The following is a 27,873-nucleotide window of genomic DNA, read 5'->3' on the forward strand; positions in this document are numbered from 1 at the left end:
ATTTGTGACATATATCAATGTTTGTTTCGCTGACTCTGGAAACAAACACATTTTAAGCAAATATTTGTTTGTTTGTTTCTTTTTACTAGGAATAATTTCAGCGTTGTACATTGATATATTTTAATTTATTATTATTATTATTATATCAAAAAATAAGCTTTTAGGGGTCATAATAGACAATAAATTAAGCTGGAAAACACACATCAGACACATACAAACTAAAGTTTCTAAAAGCATTTCAATAATTAATAAAGCCAAATTCATTTTAAACTATAATGCATTGTAATTATTATATTGTTCTCTAGTTCAGCCATACTTAACGTATTGTGCAGAAGTCTGGGGTAATATTTACAAAAGTTCACTACAGCCCCCTTTTATCCTCCAAAAACGTGCAATTAGAACCATACACAGGGTAGAATATTGAGATCATACTCATATTTTATTCCTGCAGTCCAAATTATTAAAATTAGATGATTTAGTAAATGTTTTCACTGCACAACTGCTAATCAAGATCAACGAAAACATGGTGCCGGAAAACATCTATAAATTATTGATTCAGAAACACGGAAATTATAATTTAAGGGGCTGTAGTGAATTCATAATCCCAAAGGTGAGAACCACCAGGAAAAGTATGTGTGTGTCTGTGTGCGGAGTCAAACTTTGGAACAATTTACAAGACAAGATCAAACTGTCACGGTCGCCATGGCTACCAGTCTGCCGCGCCCCCGAACTCAGCTGCAGCAGATCAGCTGGTTGCTGGTCTGCTATTTAAGGCTGGATTTTGGGTTTGGCGGGCGCTGGCTCATTACACAATCCCAGGTCTGTTATGCCTTGTCCTGTTTTAGGTTTAAACATTTTCCGTCTGTTAAGCCCTGTCCTGTTGAGTTCGTGCCGGAGGAACTCTGTACCGTTCTGTTCTGATTGTAAGAATGTTTTTGTTTGTCTTGTCCCTGACTTTTGGACGACTTTTATTTTGTTAAATAAAACTTATGGATCGTCACGCAATTGAGTTCTCCCTTCCTGCCTCCGTTCTGGTCCGATCACTCCTTCGACCCCACCACGCCTCGTGACACAAACAATGTCCAACTATTCACTTGTTCAAATTTAAATACAAAAAAACATTACTGGCGGAATACAGAGATGAAGAAAATGGGGTATGAGTGATACGAGAGATTGGAAATATTGCGTTCACAACTATAGTTAACCTTGTTGTTATTGATACTATTATTATAAAGTAACTGTTATTATTGCTACTGTTGTTATTATCATTTTTGTGTTTAATAGGGAATATTAAGGGGTAGGCAAATTAAGTATCTGCTCCTTACTATCCCTTTTCAAACCTATTATGTAACATTATTTTGTTGTTGAGTTATTGATTTTGTTTTTATTTTAATGTTCGGAATAAAGTTTTCATTCATTTGTTATTATTATTATTATTATTATTAGTAATAGTAGTAGTAGTAGTAGTATTACTATTATTATAATCATTAGTTTTATTATCATTTTGCTTTTGCTTTTTAATAAACATTGCAAATACAAACAGAATTGGCATGAAAAAGTTAAAAAAAAAAATACAGAGTAATCATTCTAAAGAGAACATACGGTGCTGTAGAAATACAGATAAAAAACAAACATGAAAACATGTTTAAATCAATATATGGGGGAGATTCTTAAGTATATTATAAATCCCCAGGACACTTTGAGTGTTTATCAAGCTTAAATATTCAATTAAAAAATCTAATTTACTGACAAAACTGATCAATTTGTACAGAATAATGAGGAAGTTTAAAATGCGCATGCGCGAAGGCGGCGAAATTCAAAAGCGAAAACGTTAGCTTACAACTGACAATAGGTCGAGGACGGCTTATTTGTGGTTTTTCGTGCATTCTTGCCTTTCTATATTGAATTTATGGATAAAACTTGCCGACGTCCTGCAATATTTGTATAACTTTCACGAGGAAACCAAGTACGGGGTAAGTATCTCCTCTAGTTCCGTATTTTGAACGCCCGCCTCCGAATAAAAAGTGCTCACAAATGGCGTTTTTCTCACTTTGGTATTTGGAAAATAACACTAAATAGGATAAACGCTTTTATTTTGCGGAGTAACAATGACTTCAATAATACTTTTTGTAAAATGTGTTGTGGTGGAATAGCTATGTAAATGTTCTCTTTCGTTGGCGAGAAAAACAATAGACATATCATATAATTTACTAGGTTACTGTTAATGAATGGTTGCCTGTACATTCAATTACTAAAAACTGTACCTTCTTTTTAATATCTAGATGAAATGGAGCCATTGGACTTTGGCAAGAGCGAGTGAGTCAAACGCTTTCAACACAATTAAATTGTTTTTAACGTTCACATTCTGTATTGCTATTTGACGTTTTTCTGGGCAGCACGGCGGCGCAGTGGTTAGTGCGTGTGCGGCACAGTAGTGAGGTCATGAGATCAAACCTCCTGTGTGGAGTTTGCATGTTCTCCCCGTGCTTGCGTGGGTTTCCTCCAGGCACTCCGGTTTCCTCCCACATTCTAAAAACATGCATGTCAGGTTAATTGGCTGGTTCAAATTGTCCCCAGGGGTGAATGAGCGAGCGAATTGTCCGTCCCTGTGTGCCCTGCGACTAGCAACCAGTTGAGGGTGTCCCTTGCCCACTGCCCGAAGATAGCTGGGATGGGCTCCAGCACCCCCGCGACCCTACTTAGGATATGCGGTGCAGATGGATGGATAATAAATGGATCGATATTTAACATGTTTCCTTTCATTTATAGCGAAAACACTGGACCTTCCTCCAAAAGACGCATTTCTTCTGTGAGTGATGCCAGATACCCAATAATGAAGGGCAACATCTGTATATTGTACTCATTCCATGTAGATACATCTAAAATACCAGCTTATTGATTTATTCTGTAATTTCCTAGATTCTAAAAGCCTCTCGGAAATCAACAAGATTCTCCGATCCAGAAGTTGAAAATGAGGTTAAGTGCAATATACAGTCTATACTGGAATATTCAAAGCTGGAGTTTTTTTTAATGTATTGTTTTTGTATTCAGGTTGAACCTGCCAAACCAATCGAAAAGAGAACTTCCAGAAGAGTTAGTTTTGCGCCAGCCAATGATGTCCTGCTTTTTTCAAAGTAAAACTCTAAAACCCCTTTTTTTAAGTGAAAAACATTGCGCCTAATACTTTCGTTTTTCCGAAGGGATGTCAAACATGTCCGAAGTCCATTCCAGGAGTTGATGTCTACCGGTAAGTTTTTTTCTACTTATTCCAAAAAAAGCTTGCTTAAAATTTATTGCCGATAACAAAGAACTTTGTTTTGTTTTTTAACTTCATACTACACAGTGAAAAATGGTAAACACACATAAAATGAAATCTTTTTTATGTGTCTCTTGTCAAATAATCAATACTCACTTTTTTGAGTCTATAATAATGCGACGTTGTCATGAGCACTAGAATACTGACTTACTGTACATCAGTGGGTCTCAACCATTTTTGTGCAGAGGCACACTTTTTTTCCATTCAAATAAAAAATTGAGGCTCCCACACTCTCGAAAATGGTTAAAAATGAATTCCCGGCACCAGTTTCTTTCCGTCCTTTATTTATTTTTAAGCTTAAATGATCATGTTGTCTAAATTGACAGCACTGTAGAGTTTTTCCTATTACCTGTGCTTACATGATGGGGGTAATACAGGCTATTTATTTTGTCATTCATTTTGCTGTAATTTGGGACTTAAATATATTTTTACCTGCATTTTGAGTTTCTTATATCTTCATATCGTTTTTATGAGAACAAAAAATACCTAAAGAAAGCAAAATTATCTGCCAACCCAACACACACATTTTTTTACTATGCTCTTATTTTTTTTCTTTATTTTTTTGTAAAAAATAAATAATAATTAAAATCAGCACAATTATGAGCAATATTTTTATATGAGGGCGGCACGGTGGCGCAGCGGTTAGCACATGTGCGACACAGTTCTGAGGTCATGAGATCAAACATGCTGTGTGGAGTTTGCATGTTCTCCCCGTGCTTGCGTGGATTTCCTTGCGACTTCCTGGCAACCAGTTCAGGTTGTCCCCTGCCCGAGGACGGCTGGGATGGTCTCCAGTACCCCCGCGACCCTACTGAGGATAAGCGGTGCAGATGATGGATTTTTATGATTTATTATTTACTCTATTGCAATCCCAAACAGATTCAAACTAAATAAGTTGATATGTCTTCCTGTACTACCTCACAAGCAGATATTTAAAATAAGAAAAATGTAATTTGCAGCAACTAACTGATATGGACGAATGTTACAGGTTATCTGCTGATTACTGGAAAATAGCATGCTTTTGCCAAGATAAAATGAGGCAATTTCCTGCTGCTGATTTACAGCACACCAGTGTTGCCCAGCTCACTGGTTGAAAGACAATGGTATAGATATTGCAGAAGTCAAGTCACATTTATTTGTACAGACTGTGCCCTATTTACGAACGAGATAGGTTCCCGACAATCGTTCGTATGGTGAATTTGTTCGGAAGTTGCTTCAGTGCTATATTTTGTATGGAATGTATGCTTAAGGTTTAAAGAAGTATGTTTAGGCTTGTATAAGTAACCTGTATTGTTTTGTACTAAAAAAATAAACATTTCATAAAATATTATGCTCTATAAAGATAAATAAAGTGAAGTTTAACTTGTATAATGAAGATGTGCTTCAAGAGTTAGGCGACTTCCTCCTCCATGGTGGAAAGTGGCCGAAAAAAAGCGATCCAACCATTTTCTCAACCGCATCAAGCTTCCCTATTCCACTTTCATTTTAAATAAACGGCTCTCCTCTTCTTTACACTTTACACCAACCATCTTAAATGGATGCACGAAATATTAAAAAAATAAAAATGTCAACGTTCTTAGCGTGCTGGAGATACAGTATAAATAATTCACACACACGATCTAGGAAGGGGAAGCGGATTTCTTCATAGTGGTGGATGCTGGGTGAGCTCTCACAGTGCCACACGCCGGTAGCCGCAGAAAGAGGCCCCACAGTAATGTCCTGAACTCGGGGAAAAAGGTGCACATGATACTAAATCGAACTTACAGCAATGTCTTGGTATTTTTCAACATCCCGAAAAAACGTTTTCGTATCTACCGTTTTTCGTAAATCGAGTGGTCGTTAGCAAGGGAGCGTCTGTACAGGGATGCGCAGGCAAACTTTCTTGTCCTAGTCAACATTTGAGCAGCAGCCTTTTGCACCAGTTGCAAATATTTGATGCGAGAAATCAGGAGACCAGAGAGCAATATGACGCAGTGTTCAAGACCCAATTTAACAAACGCATGAATTATAATCTCTGCATCAGAATTTATTGTGGCTTGTTATTTGGGAACAACACGAAAACATCAAGTAAATAACAAAATAATTATACTCAATCAGATTTACAATACAATAATATAATACATACATAATAATGAGACCAAAGGGAGTAGGCTGAAGCAGAAGCTTTTAAGTGCCTGAGCCTATCAGTATTGATCTTGCAGGCAATCCATATTCAAAATGAAAAAAAATAAAGCCCTGTGGAACACCACAGGGAAAACTGAAAGGCTCAGAGGTCACATTGCTGGAACTAACATAATGCCGTCTAAGAGGTAGAACCTAAACCATGAGAGTACAGTTCCTGAGATCATAATCCATATTTTCCAGGCGATCCAGTGGTACAATGCGAAAGTGCAAATGTATATCATCATGTTAAAGCACGTCTTTTCCAAATAATATACATTTCATCCAATACTGAAGGAACCAGATGCTGGATAAGAAAATGATATCATTCATTTATATCAAGTGACATTATGTACACATTACTAGTTCGAATTCAAGTATACAAATACTCAAGGAGGTAGAGGCGAGACATAGCCAAGTTATGCCATTACTAGATATAAAAGTACAGTATATTTTATGTGGTGTCGGCTGATTGAATATTACAGTTTGGGTCCAAGCAACTGTTTTTTTCTATTAAGCTGATATCCCTGACTTCAAATTGCGCTGTTAATATTTTTCATGCACCCCGAATGAACGTTTGTGCTTTTTTTGATTTAATACGAAATATGAAGAGTTTTTGTCAAGTCAAGTCACGTTGATTTGTGTAGCCCTTGATCACAAAATGTCTCAAAGGACTGCACAGGTTACAATTACAGAATTATAATGGTTGTCTTGGACTTTGTTTGTTTTAACAGCATCACCAGCGCAAACTTGGTAAGTTCTGTAACTCATTTCTATCAAATGATCTAATTTCCGTGTTAACAAAATGATTTGTCCGTAATATTTCCATTTGCTCACTTTCAGTCTACAGGCGACAGTTGGCAATGATGAAATTCTACAAATTGGTATGCCTTTTCCAATGTCATTAAACTGCTGCTGTTTTTTTTGTGTACATTCTAAATCTTTGTGTGTGTCTCAAAAAATTAGGAACGGAAACAATGTTACACGCCCCTATTATTGGCCCTGATCTACAAGGACATGTGAGATCTTTATTAGTGTATTACACCTTATCTGGAAAATATTAACAGCACATGCCGGTCCTATTTGGGTTTGTCAACAGGCACCTGAACTTCCTTTAGGCCCTGAGGAACATACTGTCATTTCAAGACTAAGCCACACCTGACTATAAGCAGCACCCAATTATTATGTTTTTAATGAAAAAATATTTTGTAGATACATAGCCCACACATGACTATAAGCAGCATATGCCCACATTGAAACATAATAATTACGAGAATATTTTCCAGTTTGGGGCACCTGCTTTTGTTACTCCTGAGAGTATTTCTTGACTTTTTGCATCGCTCCAGTTCTTCCTGCTGCCGTTTCCGGTGTCTCAACATTGATTCAATATGAGGTTTACTTGCAGCATCTTTGTTTTCCTTTTTTATCACCCAACTCGATTGCTTTTGTTTTGAAAGATGCGTCATACGCTTTTCTTTTTGCATTTTTCATGATGATTGTCAGTTTATGCTAATTTTATTAATATACAAAAAGAGTGGTGTTTTTCTAGAGGTTGTGAATTGCGTCTTCCACTTTTCTCTCTTTTACCTTTTATGCTCTAGCGCCCTAGGCGCCCGTTCGAGAAAAGGCATACAACAGCTGCATCCTTGCATAACCCACAGGGTTGAAATTGTGTGACAAGTTGTGGCTTGAAGTTTAGAAATTACAGTAATAGGCATGGTAGAAGGAAAGATGAATTCAGCCAGACTTGATACTGTAGTGCATTTTTTGAGAGATCTGATGTTTGCTGTGCTCTGATGCTACCTGCCCAACTTGATGAAGCTTGAAGGGTGCTTCAAAGAGGAGTAGGCAAAATTGAATTGTCTCTATTGTGATTGATAACAACGACGTGAGCACTGTTTGCAACAACATTCAATATGGCGCTCCAGGATAACACGTGACAAAGAATTAAAAGGGAAAAATAGATAAAAGAATGTCAGGATAAATCTCGGTTCAAGGATCCCATAACCGCATGCATTGTCTGGGATCCATTGAGGACGCAACTCCGGACAGCTTTCTCCACTGCCGACGGTTCCTGGCCTGTTTTTTGGTTGTAGCAAAGTTGGCACCACTCCATTCCTTAATATTGTTGCCCCAGGTCTTTTTCCAGTCTTCCTCTCCTCCTGCCCCCTTGGACTGTACCCTAGAGATTTTTCTTGGCCAGTCTTGATTATTCTGTGACGTAACCATAACACTGAAGTTTTCACCCGCGCACAGTTGACAAATTTTTAATAGGGTCCAATGTGCCCTCTGATGGCGTTGCGCACCGTTCACATGGGCTAAGTAGCTGATGCCTAGAAGTCTCCTGTAGCATGGCATCTCCATGGCCTGGGTTGTCTTTCCCAGTTTTGCTGTGAGAGTCCATGTCTCGCAAGATTGGAAGAAGATGGAAGGAACCAGCGCTCGCATGAGTCTGATCGTTGATTTCACTGCTGTGTTCTTGTCCCTCCAGACGAGTTTAAGTCTGGAAAGTGCGGCTGTGGTTAGAGCTTTCCTAGCCATGATTTCTGGTTCTGACCCCTCTTATGATATGACAGCTCCAAGATATTTAAATTTGGTGACAGGTTCTAGCTCTCCTTGCTTGAAAGTGATGTTTCTGGTGATATCTTGGGCATTGTTGGTCATTACTTTAGTTTTTTTCTTTGCTGATTTCCATCCCATGCTGGCTTGATGCTTTGTCCAGGCGATTGACCATATCCCTAAGATCCTGTTCGTCTCCTGCCAATCCGGCAATATCATCAGCAAAACGTAGGTTAGTGATGTTGTGGCCCCCAATACTGACAGCACCTTCATGTTGTTTCAGAGCTTCGGACATAATTCTGTCACGGAAGATGTTGGTTCAAGTTAGAGAGAGAGAAGGTAGTCTTGTGACACACCGACTGGTTTGAAACCACGCTTCAACGGTACCATTGATAAGTACCACACTGTGGGCATTGGAATACAATTGTTTGTTGGTCTGAACTAGTCTCCTGCCCATGTTGTACTTCCGCATGGTGGCCCATAAAGTGGCCTGCCATACTCGGTCAAAAGCCTTCTTAAATTTACAACCAAAACCTGATAGAGGTTTCAGTGGTGTTTACAGACCTCACAAAAGCAGACCATACAAAAGATGTTATGGATTTTGTTGGTATTTATTTACAACTGTCTAAATTTTATTGGCTCAGTCGTTTTGGAGCCTATAATTCATATACAAACACCCACACACAAATTGGAATTTATAAAGTACCGTAGTTTATATTTAAGTTATATAGATTTGATTGCTGCTTCTATTCTAATTGCGAACAATGTTCACTTCGTTATCAATGAAAATCAAAAATTCAAAGATATTTACAGGGTAGTGCTCTGAGATTGGCCCAAGTTGTATCAATACTGCAATGAAAATCAAAAGTTACCTTAAGATAGGTGTACTAACCTTTTGGCATCAAATTGCAAAAATGTTGAGGCTGTAATTTTCTCCAAAGGAGGCCGAATTTAAAAAGTATCGAGAAAAGGCTGTGAATACATACTTAAATGTGGTATTTTAGTATTTTGATTTATAGTTGGCTTACAAAAATCTAAATCTCTTTCCACGTAGCAGTTATGTGTATGCATAATTTTTGAGTTTTTTTTTTAAATTCGTTTTGGAATAAGGCTGTAACGGAATGTGGAAAAAGTGAAGTGCTGTTAATACTTTCCGGATGCACTGTATATTGATACATTTTGATTGTCTCGTTCTTTAAAGATGTTTAACATATTTTTGTGTCTATTTGGTTGATTTTCAGGCCAACGTTGTACTTGAGGGAGATAAAACCATGCTATTTAACGATGACGATTGCTTCATGGATATGACTGAGTGTCACACTATCACTAATAATTTCGACTATTTTATTGATACTCCAAAAAATACAACAAATTTGCTCTCTGGTGGAAAGAAGACCGATATCACCTTAACAGATTGCGTCTCAACTGATTTAAGGCCCGGCAATCGCACAAATACGGATTCCCAAAGGCCTTCTGGCGGCAGAATCACAGAATTCGGAGTTATGCCATCAGTGACAAGTGATCCCTCTTGCAACAACCTGCTTTATAGTCGTTCAAAATCATGTGGTTTGGATATGCAATTTTCTGAAATGTATGAGTGCAAGATGAAAACCCAGGCGTTCACTGTGGATAGAGAAAACCATGTTCCAACTTTGGTTTATTCTGAAAAGGGAAGAACAACTAATGTCAGGAAAAAGGGACTCTCTCTAATTGGCGATGGCAAGATGGAAATGGCAATCCCAGGAGTGTCAGTTGCTCAGATGGGTCCCGATGCAGAGTTGACCGCTGATACAAAGGATATTTTTCAGTGTCTTCGGCCCGAACAAGAAATGTATTCCCAGGCTCTAAAAGATAACCAAATGTCCCTGCATAAACAGACTGGAATAACACTGGGATCATCCAAACCAAAAGGTGCTTTATTTACACTTTTTATAAACATGTTGATTTTCTGTTAAAGGGACATTGTGTATCATTTGCCGCCTACTAAAAGTAAAAATAAGAAGAATTAATAAATAAATAAACCTCTGCTCAATAAGCTAGAGCACTGATTTGAATAATAAGCAAAAATAGATGGACTATCATAAACATGCCTTTTTAAAAAAAATATATACTTGTAAGTTGAGAAATTTGTATTTGAATGAGCCTCTACCGAAAGGAAGCTGACATTGTCCGCAAATCTTGCAGCTACGGGTAACCCTAAACCCTCAAAATGTCTGGGCAAAAAAAAAAAAGAGAAAAATGGTCTGGTCAATTTGGATCCCTGTAGTTGGTATTGTTCCTTGTGCTTTGTAGCGCTAGTTTTCTGCTGTACAACACAATACAGCAACATCTGGTTAAATATAACCCAGTGTCCCTTTAAACATTCTTTTCAGATATACTAATTAATTTGAGTCATGAGTAGCTTTTTTGCATAGTTTAAATGGCTTTTTTTCTCTTTTTGACAGCAGTGTTTGGAATGAGGTATGTTTAATTTTTCTCTTCAGTTTTTCACTTTTTACAATTTTATGATTATCAACCAAAATTTGGACAATCGTTTTCCCACAGATTTTGTTGTAAATAAAATTATAGAAAATGAAATATTATGTTTTGTTCCTAAAAGGTTGGATAATTTACAGCCCAAAGACACAACATTGCAGACAAATGGTATGTTGTTGTTTATTTAGTTACATTAACTGCACTCATGCTTAATTCTGTTAACTGGTGTTTTGATTTTTAGATGAGACTTTTTCCAAGAATCCTCCTTTTCATGCTCTACACAGAGTAAGTTTTTCGCTAGGCACTGTATTTGTGTTCCCCTGCTAGCAAATAAATTGGCTCATTTGAAGTATCTTTTTTTTTTTTACTAGGGGGAAAAGTATGGTTAACAAGAATACAAAGAATTAAAACGATTGTTGAAAAAAAAGTTACTGAATGTCTATGCCCATACTTTCTCCTGAATCATAAATACGCACCACAAATCACGATTGCCATTCATGACAATTTGATGACATGGGAGCTCAGAATTTCTTATAAATTTTCTAAGGGAATGGTGCCTCAGGATTTTTTTTGAATGAAGAAGATGCCTTGGCTCAAAAAGTTTAGAAAGCACTACATGTATAAAAGAAGAGGGTTCACATATCACATTTTTTGCATACAATTGAATCATTATTAGTGCACTTAATATGAATTACAGTTTGTAAGATGTATATATGTCTGTTTGTTTAGGAACATTTGAAAACAAATTCTTCTGAGAAAACGATCACTGAAGATGAAGACTGTATGGACCCAACACGGAGTTATACTGTTAATCTGTCAAGGGATCTGCCAATTGCCCCAGCTCAAAATTTGGGGACTTCGTTAGGTGATCTTAAACCAAGCCCTTTAGCTCCATTTATGAAAAATGACTGTAATCGCCAACATGTTTCATCTGAAACAATTTTGGACTCTAATTTTGAAAAATTCCTTACAAATATATTTAAACCACAAGGCATTAATCCAGATCATCCAGGAAATGCTAAAACTAACCTGGGAATTACAAAGACAACTGATCCTCTCAGTCTCCTACCAACCCAATTAATCCTCGGTGGACCAACCAAATCTCATCAGCTGTTTGCTGGTGAACAGAGATCATCTGATAATACAGGTACAATTGTATTCAAAATAATTTTCAATGACATTTTCAACTGACACCCACATGAAAACTAAAGTGATTATTTTCATCCCTGGATTTAGGGCAGGAAAGACCACTGAGCCTGTTATTAAAACACCAGGTAAGTTATTCTTTTTTTTTTATTGGTGTAACAATAAGCGATAAAAACATGGTAACGAATTGGTGTTGATGAACACCTGAGACAAAATGGAGTGTATAACGTGCCTTTTGTGCACAAAATATAAAATGGGTCAAATTGGATGAATAAATCGGACTTCCTATTTTTCTTAAATGCTGCACCGGTCTGCTTATGTTCTTATCCACATTTATTGCATTATTACATTAACACTTTACCGGTGTTTTGTGAGTTGTGATAAAAATATAGGCCTTGCCTTAAAAAAACTTAAGAATAGACCTATCTGTAAAAGTAGTCTCCAATAGAGTTCCTACCTAAACTGAATTTGGAGTGCATGAGTAAAATGAACATTAGTACTGCATGATTTAACTTTTATATTTTGTCTTTATCAGGACTGTAGAGAGCAAGTATTGACATCTACATCTGATAATTCCAACTCTGATGCAAGTCAAAGTCGCTCTTTAAACACATCATGTACTTTAACGAAGGAATCAAACAGAATTATGTACACAATGCCATTCACTGATGAGAGAACTGTGAGGTTCACAGCAAATGACGGCCAAATGGATATGACGCAAAGTCTGACTGTTAACATTGATGCCTCTATTGAACCAGAAGTACATAGACATGTCCCCTCTATACGAATAACCGCTGGCCAAAAGAATACAATCAAGTTTACAGCAAACAACGCAGCAATGGATTTGACACAAAATCACTCCGGAGTCAGTCATACTCAGTCTGAACAAGGAGAACATAAAAATGCCCACTCTTTACCCACTGAAGGAGAAAAAATCATCCGTTTTTCACCAAATGACGCACCGATGGATATGACACACTGCCTCACCACGATAATTGATGGAGCCCTAATACCAGAAGCACCCAAAGATGTCCAATCTTTGCCTGTTGGCGGAAAGAAAACATTTGGGGTTTCATCAAACGACGCAGTGATGGATGTGACACAAGATCACACCAGAGTCGGTCATCCTCAGTTTGGACTAAGTGAAACAAGAGAACATAAATCTGCCCACTCTCTACCCACTGAAGGAGAAAAAGCAATTCGGTTTCCACCAAACGACGCACCGATGGATATGACGCAGTGCCTCACCACGATAATCGATGGAGCCTCCATATCAGAAGCATCCAAAGATGTCCAATCTTTGCCTGTTGGCGGAAAGAAAACAATTGGGTTTTCATCAAATGACGCGGTGATGGATGTGACACAAGATCGTACCAGAGTAAGTCATCCTCAGTTTGAACCAAGAGAACACAAGAATTCCCACTCTTTACCCACTGAAGGAGAAAAAGCAATCTGGTTTCCACCAAATGACCCACCGATGGATATGACATACTGCCTCACCACGATAATTGATGGAGCCCTAATACCAGAAGCACCCAAAGATGTCCAATCTTTGCCTGTTGGCGGAAAGAAAACAATTGGGGTTTCATCAAACAACGCAGTGATGGATTTGACACAAGATCACACCAGAGTCGGTCATCCTCAGTTAGAACTAAGCGAAACAAGAGAACATAAATCTGCCCACTCTCTACCCACTGAAGGAGAAAAAGCAATCCGGTTTCCACCAAATGACGCACCGATGGATATGACGCAGTGCCTCACCACGATAATCGATGGAGCCTCCATATCAGAAGCATCCAAAGATGTCCAATCTTTGCCTGTTGGCGGAAAGAAAACAATTGGGTTTTCATCAAATGACGCGGTGATGGATGTGACACAAGATCGTACCAGAGTAAGTCATCCTCAGTTTGAACCAAGAGAACACAAGAATTCCCACTCTTTACCCACTGAAGGAGAAAAAGCAATCTGGTTTCCACCAAATGACGCACCGATGGATATGACTCACTGCCTCACCACGATAATCGATGGAGCCCTAATACCAGAAGCACACAGAGATGTCCAATGTTTGCCTGTTGGCGGAAGGAAAACAATTGGGGTTTCATCAAATAGAAATGCATCGATGGATATGACCCAAAGCATCCTGACAAAAATTGATTGTGCTCTAGATCCAAGAGCTATCAAAAATGCCCAATCTTTGCCTGTTGATGGAGTAAAAACAATTGGGTTTTCATCAAACGACGCAACAATAGATATGACACAAAGTCTTACCACAGTAATTGATACTGACCTTGACCCAAGAGCGCACAAAAATGACCATTCTTTGCCTAATGTAGGAGAAGAAACGATCATGTTTTCAGCAAATGAATATGCAGTGATGGGTAAAACCAACAGCTTCACAACAAAAATCGATTCTGCTATTCACCCAGGAGCTTACAAAGATGTTTGTTCTTTACCTGATCGAGGAGAAACAACTGTCAGCTGTTCAGCAAACAAGGTAGAGATGGATATGTCAAACATTGTTTCACATATGGATCTTGACATATCCCACAGTGAATATACTGGGAGGAAAATCATGATATTGTCAGCAGATGACTCAGCGATGTATGTGGCACAGATTCTAATTGAAAACAGCGATGCTCCTTATCAACCAGAAAAACATCAGCATCTTGAGTTTCTATCTGCTGGAGGAGAAAACAACTCTACTTCTAAGATTTTGGAACAAGGTGAACAGAAGAATGTTAACTTTAGAAAGACATTCGCAGCAAAAGACATGGATATGGAAATGACTGAAACCCAACATACCCTACAAAAAGATAAAGATTGGGCTCATGGAGGAGAGGATATCGAGATTACACCTGATGATAATGTGGTGCAAAGTCATACAGTAAGCATTGCTGGTGGTTTACTCTCCAATGTGATCCCTCCAACTGAAAAAAAAGCTGACACATTTGGTGTGACCCAAAAAACACATTTATCACAACCATCTTTAAATCCAGAACAAAAAATCTTTTATAATGCAGGCATCCATACAACCCCCTGTATTGTTATTGAGGAAAACCCACCAGTTGAACCACACATGGTAGAGAGTGATGCCACAAACCACCCGATACCAGGTAAAACGCTGCATGTAGATACAAATTTGCCATTTGCTAACAAAGAGTTTTTAAGTAAGCAACAAAACATGGATTGCTCTTTACATGGAGTTGAGGCTGAGGTAAGTGCCGACCTCAGAGAAAATCAAGCTCGCATAAATGTTGGCGAAAGGTGCTCAAATATTCCCCATCAGTCTGAATCGTCAGCATTACCCCTGGACACTGATCTTCAACAGAGCACTGACATGGTTTTACAACAAATGCAATGTGAAAGCACAGATGCTGTCCATTCAGAAGAAGCTGAATTAGGATGTAAGACCAGCCCTTTTTCTAAAAATTTAAGTTCACCTCATACCAGTGACCATGGAAGCGATTCAAGGCGGTCCAGGCGCATGAGTATAGCTGAACTGCAGTTAAAAGTGCGGCGCCTGAGTCGCATGTTGAACGCCACACCTGAGATTATTGCCGGGGACACGTGCACCGCTCCTTTGCCTTGTTTGAACTCCGACACTGACAAAAACACAAACGACAACGGCAAAGATTTGCTACCTGTAGCGGTGTCAGATGTAGAAACGGGCTTTGATGACACCAAAGACAAGGATGTGCAAAACGGCCCGCAAAAGAGCGTGACTAAAGGAACACCTTTAAAATGCAAGACGATAAAGCTGATGTCAAGACTATCGACCGGATGTTTTAAGCCAAGACTCCCTCGAAGAAGCAGAGTGGAAGAATTAAAGCCTGACTCCGGTGACAAAACAGTAGCCGACGGGATCGCCGATAACCTGAGCAAATGGAACGATGTTAACGTGAGCGACATTAATGACGAAGAGCTTGGCAGCTGCGAGGATTTATCAGAATCACTGGACAACACAAGTTCCCCACAAAAGGAGTTTTCTTTTCAAGAAGTGAACATCGACGAGAACTTATTAGATGAAGTCTTTCTAGATAACAACCCCGACTGTGGCCAAGGAATTAAGAGATGCTTGCCATCTGATGACAGCAATATGGGGGACATAAAGAAGATGAAGGCTGAAGCTGTTGCAGTGGTAAATCGTTTTATATCAATCCAAAACCTGGCACATAACTGCTAATTTATCAAATTATGAAACTTCACCATGAATCTTCTTTGAACTAGGAAATGCCATCTTTGCATCTGGAATCAGATCCCGTGAACATCACCACTGTTCCAAGCATGGCAAACCAGACTATGGATTCCTTCAGCAGCCGATCGGAAGCTACGGGAAACTCTAGTGAGTTATCCCAATGAAGAAGTTCCATCATTTTTATTGTCTTAGTGTTTGTGAATTCATATTCGTGTTTGGCCATCTGCTTTCAGCTTTGAAACATAGCATGATGGAGTCCCATCTTGAAGATTGCGATTTGCAGGTTTGATTTGAGGATTTCATGAGTTTTCCAACAAATCCAAGAGATTACCTTTCCCCTTTGTTCACAGAAATTAAAGGATGGCAGTATAACAGTGTTGGAGTTCTTTAAACTCTTCAACATAGACTTTGTGATCCATAAACCTCGGCAAAGTGTCATTCCCGGCAGGGTAGGTCTATACTTGCAAAGATGACATCAAAACTGATGGGCAATAATGTATATAATTTGTTTTTACTGTGTACAGCTTCAAATGGGCACTGGTTTCTCGACAACAGATGTGTTGAAACACAGACATATAAATCATCCCAAACAAATGGTCTATGATGCTGATTTCAAGGCTCTCTCCGGAAAAGTAGAAGGGTAAGAGCCTTTCCTTTATTTACAATGCTACCAACTCGGTACAATAGTTGTGTTTTGAACGTATAAGCGATGAGCTGCATTCTTGTATTTTCAGGTTGAATTTCAGAATGCTGGACTTGAACAAACCTCTCATCGTTGTCAATGAACATTTATGGGCAGATGTGAAACAATATTCAGAAAAAGAGGTGCAGTATACGGTTTCCTTTGAAACAATCACACCCTTCTACGAATCGACAGTTAAAATAATGGCTAACCATTCTTATGCTCATTTATATGTCAAGATTAGTCAACAATATAATTGACGGATTCCTTAAATGTTTACATATTGGTAATCATGTAATAAAAACAATAATAAAACTCAAACCTTTCTTGTGGAAAACCAAAAATGTTACCACACGAGTTGAGAATCATGAATTGCGTGTATTTTAGTGGGAATTCAAACATGTTGACCTGTTGATGAATCACGGCGCCTTGCAAAAAAGGTTTTCGTTGTAACAAAAGATAGGTAGATACTTTATTCATCCCCGTAGGGAAATTCACACTTCCAGCAGTATCCTTGTGTTGATTATTAACAGGATAGCCTCGGGGTGCTGTGTTGTAGTTTAGCAACAGCGGAGTGGATGACGTTACACGCTAGGCCAAAAGTTCGACGTCCCTGCAGCAGATGCAAATCTTTGTGCCCGGGGTTACACCACCTCGTGTTCACGTAGCTAGCGAGTCCACCTCCTCTCAGCTTTCCGCGGGCGTTTGTGTGTCTGTCTGTCCTAAGAGCGCTAAGGCCGGGTAGCTCCACGTTAGCGTCCGGGATGCTAGACGTAAGCCACGTTTTCTTAAAACACAGCAAACTGCACTCCCTGTACGCTTTGGTGTTTTTACCAGCACAGCCAGTCCGTCTCTCTCATTTTGTAGGGAGTTCATTTCCCATGATTACGGATGGTACCCAAGGCTTATATTGCCACTTTGCCGCTAGCCGCTTAGCCTTTACCTTAGCTCCGGCTCTGCAGGCCTCTCATCACGCTGGCACGAGAATGCTTCAGGGCATGTTGATTACTCGTATAAACGCATTTTTGTGAGTTAAAACCCATAACCATAGGATAGAAAGTAATCCAAAGTGTAGTTGTCAAACGGGACGAAAAACCCCAAAGATAGAAGCAGACACGTAAAACAATAAATCACAAAATTGCGAAATAACACGGAGCTGCTGGAAAGGCTGCCTCTCGCGGCCTCGCCTATGATGTACTCAATATAAAATGTTGAAAATATTAGGTTCCAGTTCACGATTGTGTCTCACATGTTTTCGATTCTTAGAATTTGTTTCCGGGCTTTAGCTTTGAGTTCAAAGCCTGAAATGTGGCAATACGACAAAAGGTTCTTGGGGATCTAATGCTTTCGCTAGGCATGTAAATTTAGACTAACTAGATGACTTGGAATCAACAGATCAAAGCCTTTGGCGTGAAACTAAAGGAACGGCACAACTTCTTCAGAAAAATGAGCAAGATCCACGCGCACGAAACAAAGGAAGTCTTGTACTCTGATCTTGTACAGACTCTGGCGGTAAGTAAGATGAACTTGAAGAAGGGAGGCTGCTCGGAGGTTGTTTCACATCGACACTTTATTCTTTTCAGGATGAGCAACAAAAGTTCAAAAGTGACAGCGAATCGAATAAGATGATCCAAATGCTAGATGATTGTATTTCTGATTTGGAAGCAGGTAATGCCTTCTGTGGACCTAACAAAATTCCATATTTTTATTTTATCGGGGTATGTAATTTGATCCATGTTTTAGTGTGAATCGATGGTCCTTTAGAATATGTTTCGATTCTGTACTGTTAACCCTTCCATGTGTTTTCCCTCGACACAGAACTTGCAGCCGTGGAACAGAAAGGAAGCGAGCAGAGTCTGCAGTCACTCCAGAAAGGTAACCACACTGATGCCGTTTTGACTTCCGTCGACTGCATTTATTTGAATACAATAGTAAAATCAACAAAAGGTGATTATTATTTTTTTCTCTTAACAGAAATCAGGAAAATTGAAGAGGCTGTTATCGAAAAAGACCGGTAAAACATGCAATAGCGTCTGTCAATGTTGGAATTTATTGTTTGTGTACATTAGATTGAACTTTCTTTCTTCCCTTACCACAGACAAATATATGAAATGCAAGCGCAGAAAACACAGGCCTCGAAAAAACTGAACCATCTGAAAGCCGAGACAAAGAACCTCCAGAGCTTCATTGCCACGCATGATACGTTAGTTCCTTTCATCGTGATTCAATTCTTAGTGGACATGATGCTGCACTTTTTCATTATTTTCACTCTGGAATTTCTCTTTTGGCAAATGTCTTTTGTCAGGCTCACGGAATGGAAGTTGGGGGAAAAGACTGAAAGCTGCTCCGAGTACATTTTCCTGTTCGGCACATTGAAATTACAAGTGGTGCACTCGGGTATGTCTCATCTGTATTCACTAGAGCAGGGGTCAGCAACCTTTTCGGCGTGGGGTGCCACTTTCAAATTTCCTTGTAAATCACTGTGCCACACAAGATTAATGACTCTCACAACATTTATTTTTATATCCAACAGAGCTGTCATTTTACACCAGCATACAACATGGATATACATTTTAATCGTATAACTCAGTGTTTTTCAACCCTTTTCGAACCAAGGTACACTATTATTTATAAACAATTCTGAGGCACACCGTTTGTCGAAAATGTTTGAAAATTAAGTTATGTCAATTATTTCACTTTACTACCTCATAAACAGATAATTAGTATATAAAAATAAGAAAATAATACTTAAAATAACAAAGAATGATATGCTTTATGTTTTTATTTTTTACATTGCAATCTTAAACCGCTTGGTTAAACAAATTAAGTTATTAAATGTACTGAGCTACCTCAAGAGCAGATGATTAGTACCGTATTTTCCGCAATATAAGGCGCACCGGGTTATAGGGCGCACCCCGAAAAAATAGTTTTTGGTCCTATTTTTGACATACATAAGATGCGGTGTCCGTACGATGTCACTCAAATGCATCGTTCCATCATTCGGAAGGTTAAAGTCTTGGGATTCAAGAAATGCCAAACATTCCTTAGTTTCCATTTTATTTTTCGCTCGCAACTTTACTGTGCATATGACAATAAACACTTGAGTTTTATTTTAAAATAGTCATTCCATTCCATCCATTATCTGCACCGCTTATCACAGAAACATCGAGTTCAGTCTGAAACAAGATACAGGGACAATATAAAACCCGGAGTAGCTCACCGAAGTCGTTGTGTTCATAATAATGTGCAGCCAATGTCCTCTTATATCCGTGAGGGTAGTAAATCCAGGAGAATAAAATATTTACAAATACAGAATAGAAAAAAATGCTTTCTGCATGCCGTCAGCCACGTGCTATACGCATTCATCTTTTTCGGCCAATTGCAGGCTTTGTTTTGCCGTTCAAGCCAATGCCAGCCTGTAAATGATAAAAAGGATCCGCCCCTTGACCTCCGAATAACTTTAGCCAATAGTGATCGAGTCAACTGATGATTGACACGTCTTTTTTGGCCAATTGCAGGCTTTGTTTTGCCGTTCAAGCCAAGGCCAGCCTGTAAATGATACAAAGGATCCTCCCCTTGACCTCCGAATAACTTTAGCCAATAGTGATCCATTCAAATGATGATTGACACATTGGTTAGCCAATGAAACGCCGGTAAATAAATCCCAGCATACACCGCGGACTACTTGGCGTTCGGGGGAAAATCTAGTCGGCGGCGGCAAGTTAGTTGCAAGACTTTGCGAATTAATTTTGTTCCATAAATAAGGCGCACTGTATTATAAGGCGCATGGTCAGCTTTTGAAAAAAATAAAGGCTTATAGGTGCGCCTTACAGTGCGGAAAATACGGTACATAAAAATCTACTGCCACCTACTGGATGATTATTACAATTTCTCGTCTGAAGATTGCAAAAATACTGCATAATGTCCTGATTTTTTGGAAAGATAAAATTGGGCATATTCCAGCGGCACACTAGACAAGGTCTCACGGCACACTAGTGTGCCCCGGCACACTGGTTAAAAAACACTGGTATAACTGACCAAATTATCTTCCACTATTGTTCATCAATCAACTAAAACATTAATGTGAATAACAAGTGGAAAGGCCTGTAGCCATCCATGACTTTTTGCCACAAGTGTTAACCAGAATCAACTATTCTTCATTAACGATGAACTAAAATTAAAAAACAAGTGCTATGGACAGCTACTGTACCATTCATCAATGATATCTTGTTGCTGAAAATATCAAAACTTGAAATAACAGCAGCAAAGCACAAGGCACACACACGCGTCTTTAAAATATTTGCCATCAGAAAATGGTTTTCTGCGCTCTGCTATGCAGTGAGCAATGTGATAGCTTGTTTCAGTGGTGATGTTTTTAGCAAAGAAAATGGTTTTCAGGGTCTGGGTTTTTTTTTTTTTTGCCGTACCTGTACACAGCGCGTTTTAATGTCTGCACCTTGTCGGACTCATCCTTGAATTCATGTTCATGTTTAGTCTCGTAATGACGCTTAACACTTGACGTGCGAGGTACAACGCTCTTGAGGCATAAGGCTCAAACAGCACGGTCCTTTTTTTGCACAAAGTCCCATTCGTCTGTCCACGCTGGCTGGAAAGAACAAGATATTTTCACTAGAGGAGCCGTCGTGATTCGTTCATTTATCGCGCACGCGTGTTTCGTTGGCTGGGTTAAAACACAGAGCTCTCCTTTGCGAGGCGCCGCGCAAACACACGCTGACACACAAAGGGGCGCTAACGTAAAGCCTCTAAATAACACGGCGCGCAACATAAAATGTCTCAATTTCACATATTTTTAAAATATAATCATTATTATTTTGCCGTGCGCTTGCGTGCCACTAGTTAACCCCGCGTGTGCCACTGCTGGCACGCGTGTCATAGGTTGCCGACAAGTCAAGTCAAATTTATTTATGTAGTCCTTAATCACAAAAATGTCTCAAAGGACTGCACAGGATTACAATGACACAATTACCTGATCTTAAACCAACATGCGGGCAAGGAACAACTCAAAACCCCAGCAAAAGGAAAAAGGGAAACCTTGAGAAGGGACCTCACATGACTTAAAGGCGACAGGAACAATACCCAAGGATAGCGATACATTAATAATATTTAAAACTGATGGTCCTAAGATCCCAAACAGATCCTTCACCAGGGAAGCTGGAAACGGATCGAGCAGGCATGTAGTTTGTTTGGCCCTGCTGACCATCTGTGCTAGATTATCAAGGGACAAATCATTGAAACTGGAGAATGTTTCTGAACAACCGCTGACACGGTCCTTACCTAACACCTCCACATCTTCTAGATAGGAGGAGGTTACAGAGCGTTCTTTTAAAATTTCAGTCCTGATTAGTTGAATCTTTTTATTAAAAAATTCCATAATGTCATTAGCGGAATAAGTAGAACTATTTGGGTTAAGTTGTTGTCTGGTAAGTTTTGCCATTGTGTCAAACAAAAATTTCGGATTATTCTTATGTTTAACAATAATCTTAGAGAAAAATGATGCTTTAGCTGAGGCAAGAGCTACTTTATATTTCAGCAAGCTGTCACACCAGGCCAGTCGGAAGACCTCCAGCTTTGTAGTGCGCCATTTTCGTTCAAGTTTTCTGCAACCTTGTTTGAGTGACCTGGTTTCTTCAGTAAACCAAGGTGTATGCTTCTTAGTTCGAAATGTATGCCTTAGGGGCGCCACAGAATCAAGAACATTAACCAAAGCAGTATTAAAGTTGTTTGTAAGTGAGTCAACAGACCCAGTGTACGAAGGGAAGGCTGCAGTTACCATAGGTTATAGTTCTTTTCAGGGCTAATACTGTTGTAGGGTGGATAATGCGACGGCTAAAGCCTAAATATTTCCTTATCACAGTAAACATTATACAGCACCTCACACTTAACAAGATAGTGATCAGAGATGGCATTAGGATACGGTAACACTGTAACATTTGAGGCTACTACGCCACGGGTCAGAACGAGATCTAGAGTGTTCCCATCTTTATGAGTGGGCACATCAACTATTTGATTGAAACCAAATGTATCAATCAGTGACTTAAAAGCAATTGCAAGTGAATTTGATAGGGGAGTTTATGTGAACATTAAAATCACCAATAATTACAACATTGTCCGCATAAGTTACTAAGTCTGTTAAAAGTTCCGAAAATTCATCAAAAAAATTGAGTGGTCCAGGTGGGCGATACACAACAACTAAATAAATTGGTGTTGACATTAAGGACCTCATAACAAGTGCTTCAAACGTTTTAAAACCAGTAGGGGTATTAGGAGTAAATTTCAACTTACCTTCCGATATAAAAGCAACACCTCCACCTTTTTTGCATGGTCGTGCCAAGTGCGAACTCACAAATTTAGGGGGAGAAGCCTCATTTAACACTACAAACTCATTTGGTTTTAACCAGGTCTCACAAAGCCCAATAAGGTTAAGATTGTGTTCATTAATAAGGTCATTGACAAGTAAAGCTTTTGGAGGCTAGTAATCTAATATTCAAATTACTTCCAGTATGCAATTAGTATTTAATGATTAAGAGTTTAAATGGAATATAATGTACACAATACAGGACTATTTGAAAATTGTGACAAATGTGTTTATTTTCTGTAAAGTAGTTAAAAATAGAACTAGAATCCACTACCTTCTGGATTGATTACAGGTGAACTGAACTATTGCAAACCTTTTTTCAACATACCTGATTGGAGTTTACAGATAATTCGCATACTTCGAGATGATAGTCATATTTGGGTAAGTTTTTGCCATAATCAGCAGTGGTCACTAGGTGGCGCCATTGTAATGTATTTGACTCGTTAAAGCGAGCATTTGGTATTGAATTACACTCATTTGTGAGGTGTTTTTTATAAATCTAGACTCCCCTTGAAGCGGTTTGGTGTACTAAAATAATCTTTTTTGTGTTTAGTGGATCATTTTGGTGTTTTGTGTCCGAGCACCCCTGCTCTGAACTAAAACATTGTTTAACTTTGCCATAGTCTTCGGTGAAGAATCGTCCAAACATAGTGTATTCTTGTGTCATGGTCTATAAACCTGAGTTTTCTGTGTGAAAATAAAAATGTCATATAGTCCTTAAAACATGGTAAATAGGCCACATACTGAGCACCAATTGAAGTGGATTTTCCATCCATCAATTAGGGCGAGTGAAGAGGGTCCATCTCATTTTGTGAATTTCGCCTCAAATCCATTATCCATTACCTGCACCGCTTATCCTTGGCGGGGGTGCTGGAACCCATCCTAGCTATCTATGGGCAGTGGGCAGGGGACACCCTGAACTGGTCGCCAGCCAGTCACAGGGCACACAGAGACAGACAACTCACTCGCTCATTCACACCCAGGGCCAATTTGGTTTGGCCAATTAACCTGACATGCAAGTTTTTAGAATGTGGGAAGAAACCAGAGTGCCCAGAGGAAACCCACGCAAGCACGGGGAGAACATGCAAACTCGGCACAGGAAGGCTGGTAGCTGGATTTGATCCCATGGATGCGCTAACCACTCATCCGCCGTGCTGCCCCTCGCCTCAAATAATTTGTTAAATATTTTTCATTTATTTGTAGCAAAGCCACTCCTTCTCTAGCATGTCCACCCGTAACTCCAGACTTTCTACCATACATACCTCCAAGCTCTAGTTTACCCTTTTCTTTCATCTTTGTTTCACTCAAGGCTAACGCATCAACCTTCCATTTAGTCATCATCCTTCCGATCTCATTTTTCTTCCACTCAGTCGCTCTACTTCCACATCCTCTCACATTTAGTGACTCTATAACTAGGGTTTGCGAGACCTATCGGTCTCCCGCCAGCTTTCTTTGCCTTGCTGTCTCCTAGGGAGTGGAGATGGAGAGAAGAGGGTCCCCAGTACCCACGCTCTCTCCACTTAGTCACGCGTGAGTCCCCCTCACGACATAACACCGACGAGGATGGATGGTGCTATGAGTACACTGGAAGAAAGGGGTCTAAATGTAGTGGAAACTAGAACTCTTGTTGGTGAAAGGAATGAGTGGAGAGGTGTTGTGAAAGGATAGTGGGATGTTTAGACGTGTTCTAATGGATGGGCAGGGCACCTGCATGATACGGCTGGGGTAAACCAGTGAAAGCTGTCGGGCCCTGCTGTTGAACAGTTTGTTGTGTCGCCCTGACCCGAGTGACATGGCCAATTTCTTGTGTCCCGTTTCATCCGGAAGGACAAAATCATGACCAACTTGGGTGCCGAGGTGCTTATCTTGTTTGGTGTTTGGGCATTTTGGGTTGGCCATTGCTACTTTTCCACTTTTTTTTTAATTTTCTTTGTTTTTGTATGTGTTTGTCTTGCTGTCGGTCACCCCTCCCGAAACATATGACCGGGGTAGATAGATTGATGGATAGGTTTATTTGTAAACATCTGAAAATGTATAAAGGGCTACTAGCCTCTCTTAGTGGTCACAATATAATCGCATTATTACGGATTTTTGATCTCCTCAATAAATTTCATATTGTAAAACATCTCTTCTTTTCCTACCGATAGGAACAATGATGGCCACCAACCAGTAAGGTTTTGAAATGTGGACTACATGCAGTCACCTTTAAATGTTTGTCTTGGTTTTGTAGGAAATTCTGCGGATCAGAAACCAGAGTCCAAAATTTCAAGCATCAGTTTCAAACGTGTATTCGACGGTAAGGGAAAAGACAAGTCGGTCGGCTTCATCCGGCTTTCTAACTCGTACACTGTTGGGTGACATTTTTCTCTTTTGACTTTTCGTTCCCAGAAGAGAAGTCGCAGTTCCACGCGTGCTTGGTTCACAAACTTCTCTCTCAGTACATCCACGCAGAAGAACTGGAGAAGAAGTACCCAACTTGCGGTCACGTTCCGAAGGTCAGGGTTACTAGACGCGGTTGTCGCGATCGAAGTGGATCCCGATGCCGTTCCGATTGTAGTCGTTTCTCCTTTCCGTTGTGTGCAGCTGCTTCACGATGTGTCTCTGGTGGTGAGTGTTTGTCGCCTCCTGGGGGAGGAGTTACAAATGCTCAAAATGTGGGGGACTTCACGGCTCAATGTCCTGGACATTAGCTGCCAGGACACTAGGTAAGTGAGCGTCCTTGCTTCGTACACTTTAAAGGGACAGCGTGTATACTTTGACCACTAGATGTCGCTTGATTGTGTAGCACCGACGTGGTGGCCCCTAAGGACGCTTGAGGTGTCCGCAGGCCTGTTCTGAAAACAGCTCACCGGTGCCAGGTCATTGTGATTTTCTAGCAAAATGATTTAAACCTGCTTCCAACAATTCACCATGTAATCACATAGTGACATCAACAGTTGTTATATGAAAAATTCAAATGAATACATTTCAGTTCATGGGCTTTATGGACAAAAAAAACAAATGGATTCAAATAATACACATTGTCCCTTTTAATGTAAGTAAAGCACATGCGAATTACAGATTCATTTCTGGTTTTTGAGTTTTTTCTTGCCCTCATGTTGGTTCCAGATCAGTGACTGGTGTAATAATAGTCTGTGTAATAACCTGTGAAGCCCTTTGAGACTCTTTGTGATTAAGGGCTGTACAAATAAAAATGACTTGACTTGACTTCTACTCTTTCACATGAATTCGTAATGTATTTTTCTTTACATCTAATTTTGTGAAGTAAATTGAAAATATAATTGGGAACAATGGACTGTTTTTAGTTCTGAGGTCATGAGATCGAACCCCCTGTGTGGCGTTTGCATGTTCGTCCCGTGCTTGTGTGGGTTTCCTCCAGGCACTCCGGTTTGCACCCACATTCCAAAAACATGCATGGCAGGTCGATTGGCCTAACCGAATTGTCACTAGGTGTGAATGAGCGAGTGAGTGTGTGGTCTGCGACTGGCAACCAGTTGAGGGTGTCCCCTGCCCACTGCCCGAGGATGGCTGGGATGGGCTCCAGCACCCCCGCGACCCTACTGAGGATATGCGGTGAAGATAACGGATGGATGGACTGTTTTCAATCGTAGCTTTTCTTGTGGAAAACTTGATTTGGCCTAGTTTCACCCGGACCCGAGCTGTGCTGGGAATCAAACAGACCAAACCATTTTAAGGCTGTGGAGTATTTTGGTTTTATTCTTTATTTTATTTTTTATTTCATATTTAAGGCTATCCTGTCTTTATTGAGGAAATTAATTGTTAAAATGTAATCTTTTTTGGGGGTGCTTGGGTACTCCCCAAAACAGGCTGGTCACACCCATGGGTAAAAGTTCACTGCAGATTGAAGATCAGGCGATTGAGATTGCATCATTCAACTACCCAACACACACCCTTTCAGGGAACGCAGGAGCACAATAGCAAGAAAAAAAACCCACCTTTATCATCCAATCAACAAATTATCCGAAAAAAATTATTCGTATAATGACACCTCGAGGGCCACAAATCCGCCCCTGCTGAGCTAGAAGAAGCAAATTACCATGACCGGTGATATCAGCAAACAGAACCTAATTTTTCATTGCTGATATTTCATAAACTGCCAGAAAACTGAACGGCAACGTGTGATATATTTAAGAAATGTGTTGCGCATCCGTGGCACAGTTCTGAGGTCGTGGGATTGAATCCTGTGCAGAGTTTGCATGTTCTTCCCGGGCTTCCTCCAGTTTGCGTGTCAGGTTAATTGGCCGGTCTTAATTGTCCCTAGGTGTGAATGAGCTAGCGATTTGTCTGTCCCTGTGACCCCTGCCCGAAGATAGCTGGGATGGGCTCCGGCACCCCCGCGGCCCTACTGAGGATAAGCGGTGCAGATAATGGATGGATGGATTGTTACAACCTTCACATTAAACAATGAATTCTCTTGATCTAGGATCAACATCGTTTTCAGCAGTTTGAGGAGACGTTTGAAGTTCGAGGTAGACTTGGATGTCAGCCTGATGAACCATCTCTACGTTCTCAAAGTGCACCGTTTTCAAAACATCATAGGAGACACAAGGTCGTGTGCGCCTTATAATCTAGTTTGGAAAATTGGATATACACATTCCGAAGTACGACTCTGTCCCCTTTTTGATTTCCCTTTGTTCTGTGTCTGCAGGGCTGAGCAGATTGAGCAGATTTTGGAGAGCTTCACTCCAGCCAAGAAACATCTGACAAGAATTGTCAAAAAGATCAATTGCGATCTGCTTTGTTAGCATTTGCAAAGTTCATCAGTAGATGGCACACCGTTTTTGATTTCGTTTGCACAGTGAAAACGTTGAGGTGGGCGATTGGTGTTCGAGTCCCGTTTGAGGCGTCACAAAAGACTTTTTTTGCATGAAATGTCCACATTCCTATAAAAATTGTAGTTGAGTATACTGGTATATGTGGCTTCTTGAAATCAATGCAGACCA

At 39.8% G+C, this 27,873-nt stretch overlaps 2 protein-coding genes across 3 annotated transcripts in view; one reads left to right on the forward strand and one right to left on the reverse strand.

Moving 5' to 3' along the window:
• The first annotated feature begins 1,829 nt into the window (after positions 1-1,829).
• knl1 (kinetochore scaffold 1) lies at positions 1,830-27,843 on the forward strand. Of its 2 annotated transcripts, none has more exons than XM_088324797.1 (32): positions 1,830-1,973; positions 2,283-2,316; positions 2,770-2,809; positions 2,920-2,976; positions 3,052-3,134; positions 3,201-3,247; positions 6,211-6,229; positions 6,320-6,360; positions 6,443-6,495; positions 9,277-9,946; positions 10,480-10,495; positions 10,635-10,678; positions 10,752-10,795; positions 11,240-11,657; positions 11,747-11,784; positions 12,192-15,794; positions 15,884-15,998; positions 16,085-16,134; positions 16,202-16,300; positions 16,376-16,491; positions 16,586-16,676; positions 17,929-18,045; positions 18,117-18,201; positions 18,352-18,408; positions 18,508-18,547; positions 18,632-18,736; positions 18,839-18,930; positions 25,140-25,205; positions 25,298-25,404; positions 25,493-25,614; positions 27,354-27,479; positions 27,579-27,843. In XM_088324797.1, the coding sequence occupies exons 2-32, from the start codon at positions 2,288-2,290 to the stop codon at positions 27,673-27,675; spliced, it is 6,687 nt and encodes a 2,228-aa protein (XP_088180923.1). In that variant the 5' UTR covers positions 1,830-1,973; positions 2,283-2,287; the 3' UTR covers positions 27,676-27,843. The 2 variants fall into 2 exon arrangements, with proteins under 2 accessions (XP_088180923.1, XP_088180924.1); XM_088324798.1 differs by having other exon boundaries at positions 10,483-10,495.
• LOC148346491 (uncharacterized) overlaps positions 24,987-27,873 on the reverse strand; it is a 63,344-nt gene continuing 60,457 nt past the window's right edge. Inside the window, exon 5 of the mRNA XM_088324803.1 lies at positions 24,987-25,534. The gene's annotated coding sequence lies outside the window, so the exon portion shown is untranslated. The remainder of the gene's footprint in view (positions 25,535-27,873) is intronic.

Source organism: Urocampus carinirostris, chromosome 20, assembly GCF_059441175.1.
Source record: "Urocampus carinirostris isolate Australia breed hairy pipefish chromosome 20, RoL_Ucar_1.0, whole genome shotgun sequence".
NCBI classification, from domain to species: Eukaryota; Metazoa; Chordata; class Actinopteri; order Syngnathiformes; family Syngnathidae; genus Urocampus; species Urocampus carinirostris.

What these genes read in the sequence shown, in the direction of transcription:
- knl1 (XM_088324797.1), top strand. Translation starts at nt 2,288, where the DNA reads ATGGAGCCATTGGACTTTGGCAAGAGCGA. An exon ending in CCAAAAGACGCATTTCTTCT is followed by an intron (nt 2,810 to 2,919) that starts GTGAGTGATGCC and finishes GTAATTTCCTAG; the next exon opens with ATTCTAAAAGCCTCTCGGAA. An exon ending in GCTGTTATCGAAAAAGACCG is followed by an intron (nt 18,548 to 18,631) that starts GTAAAACATGCA and finishes CCCTTACCACAG; the next exon opens with ACAAATATATGAAATGCAAG.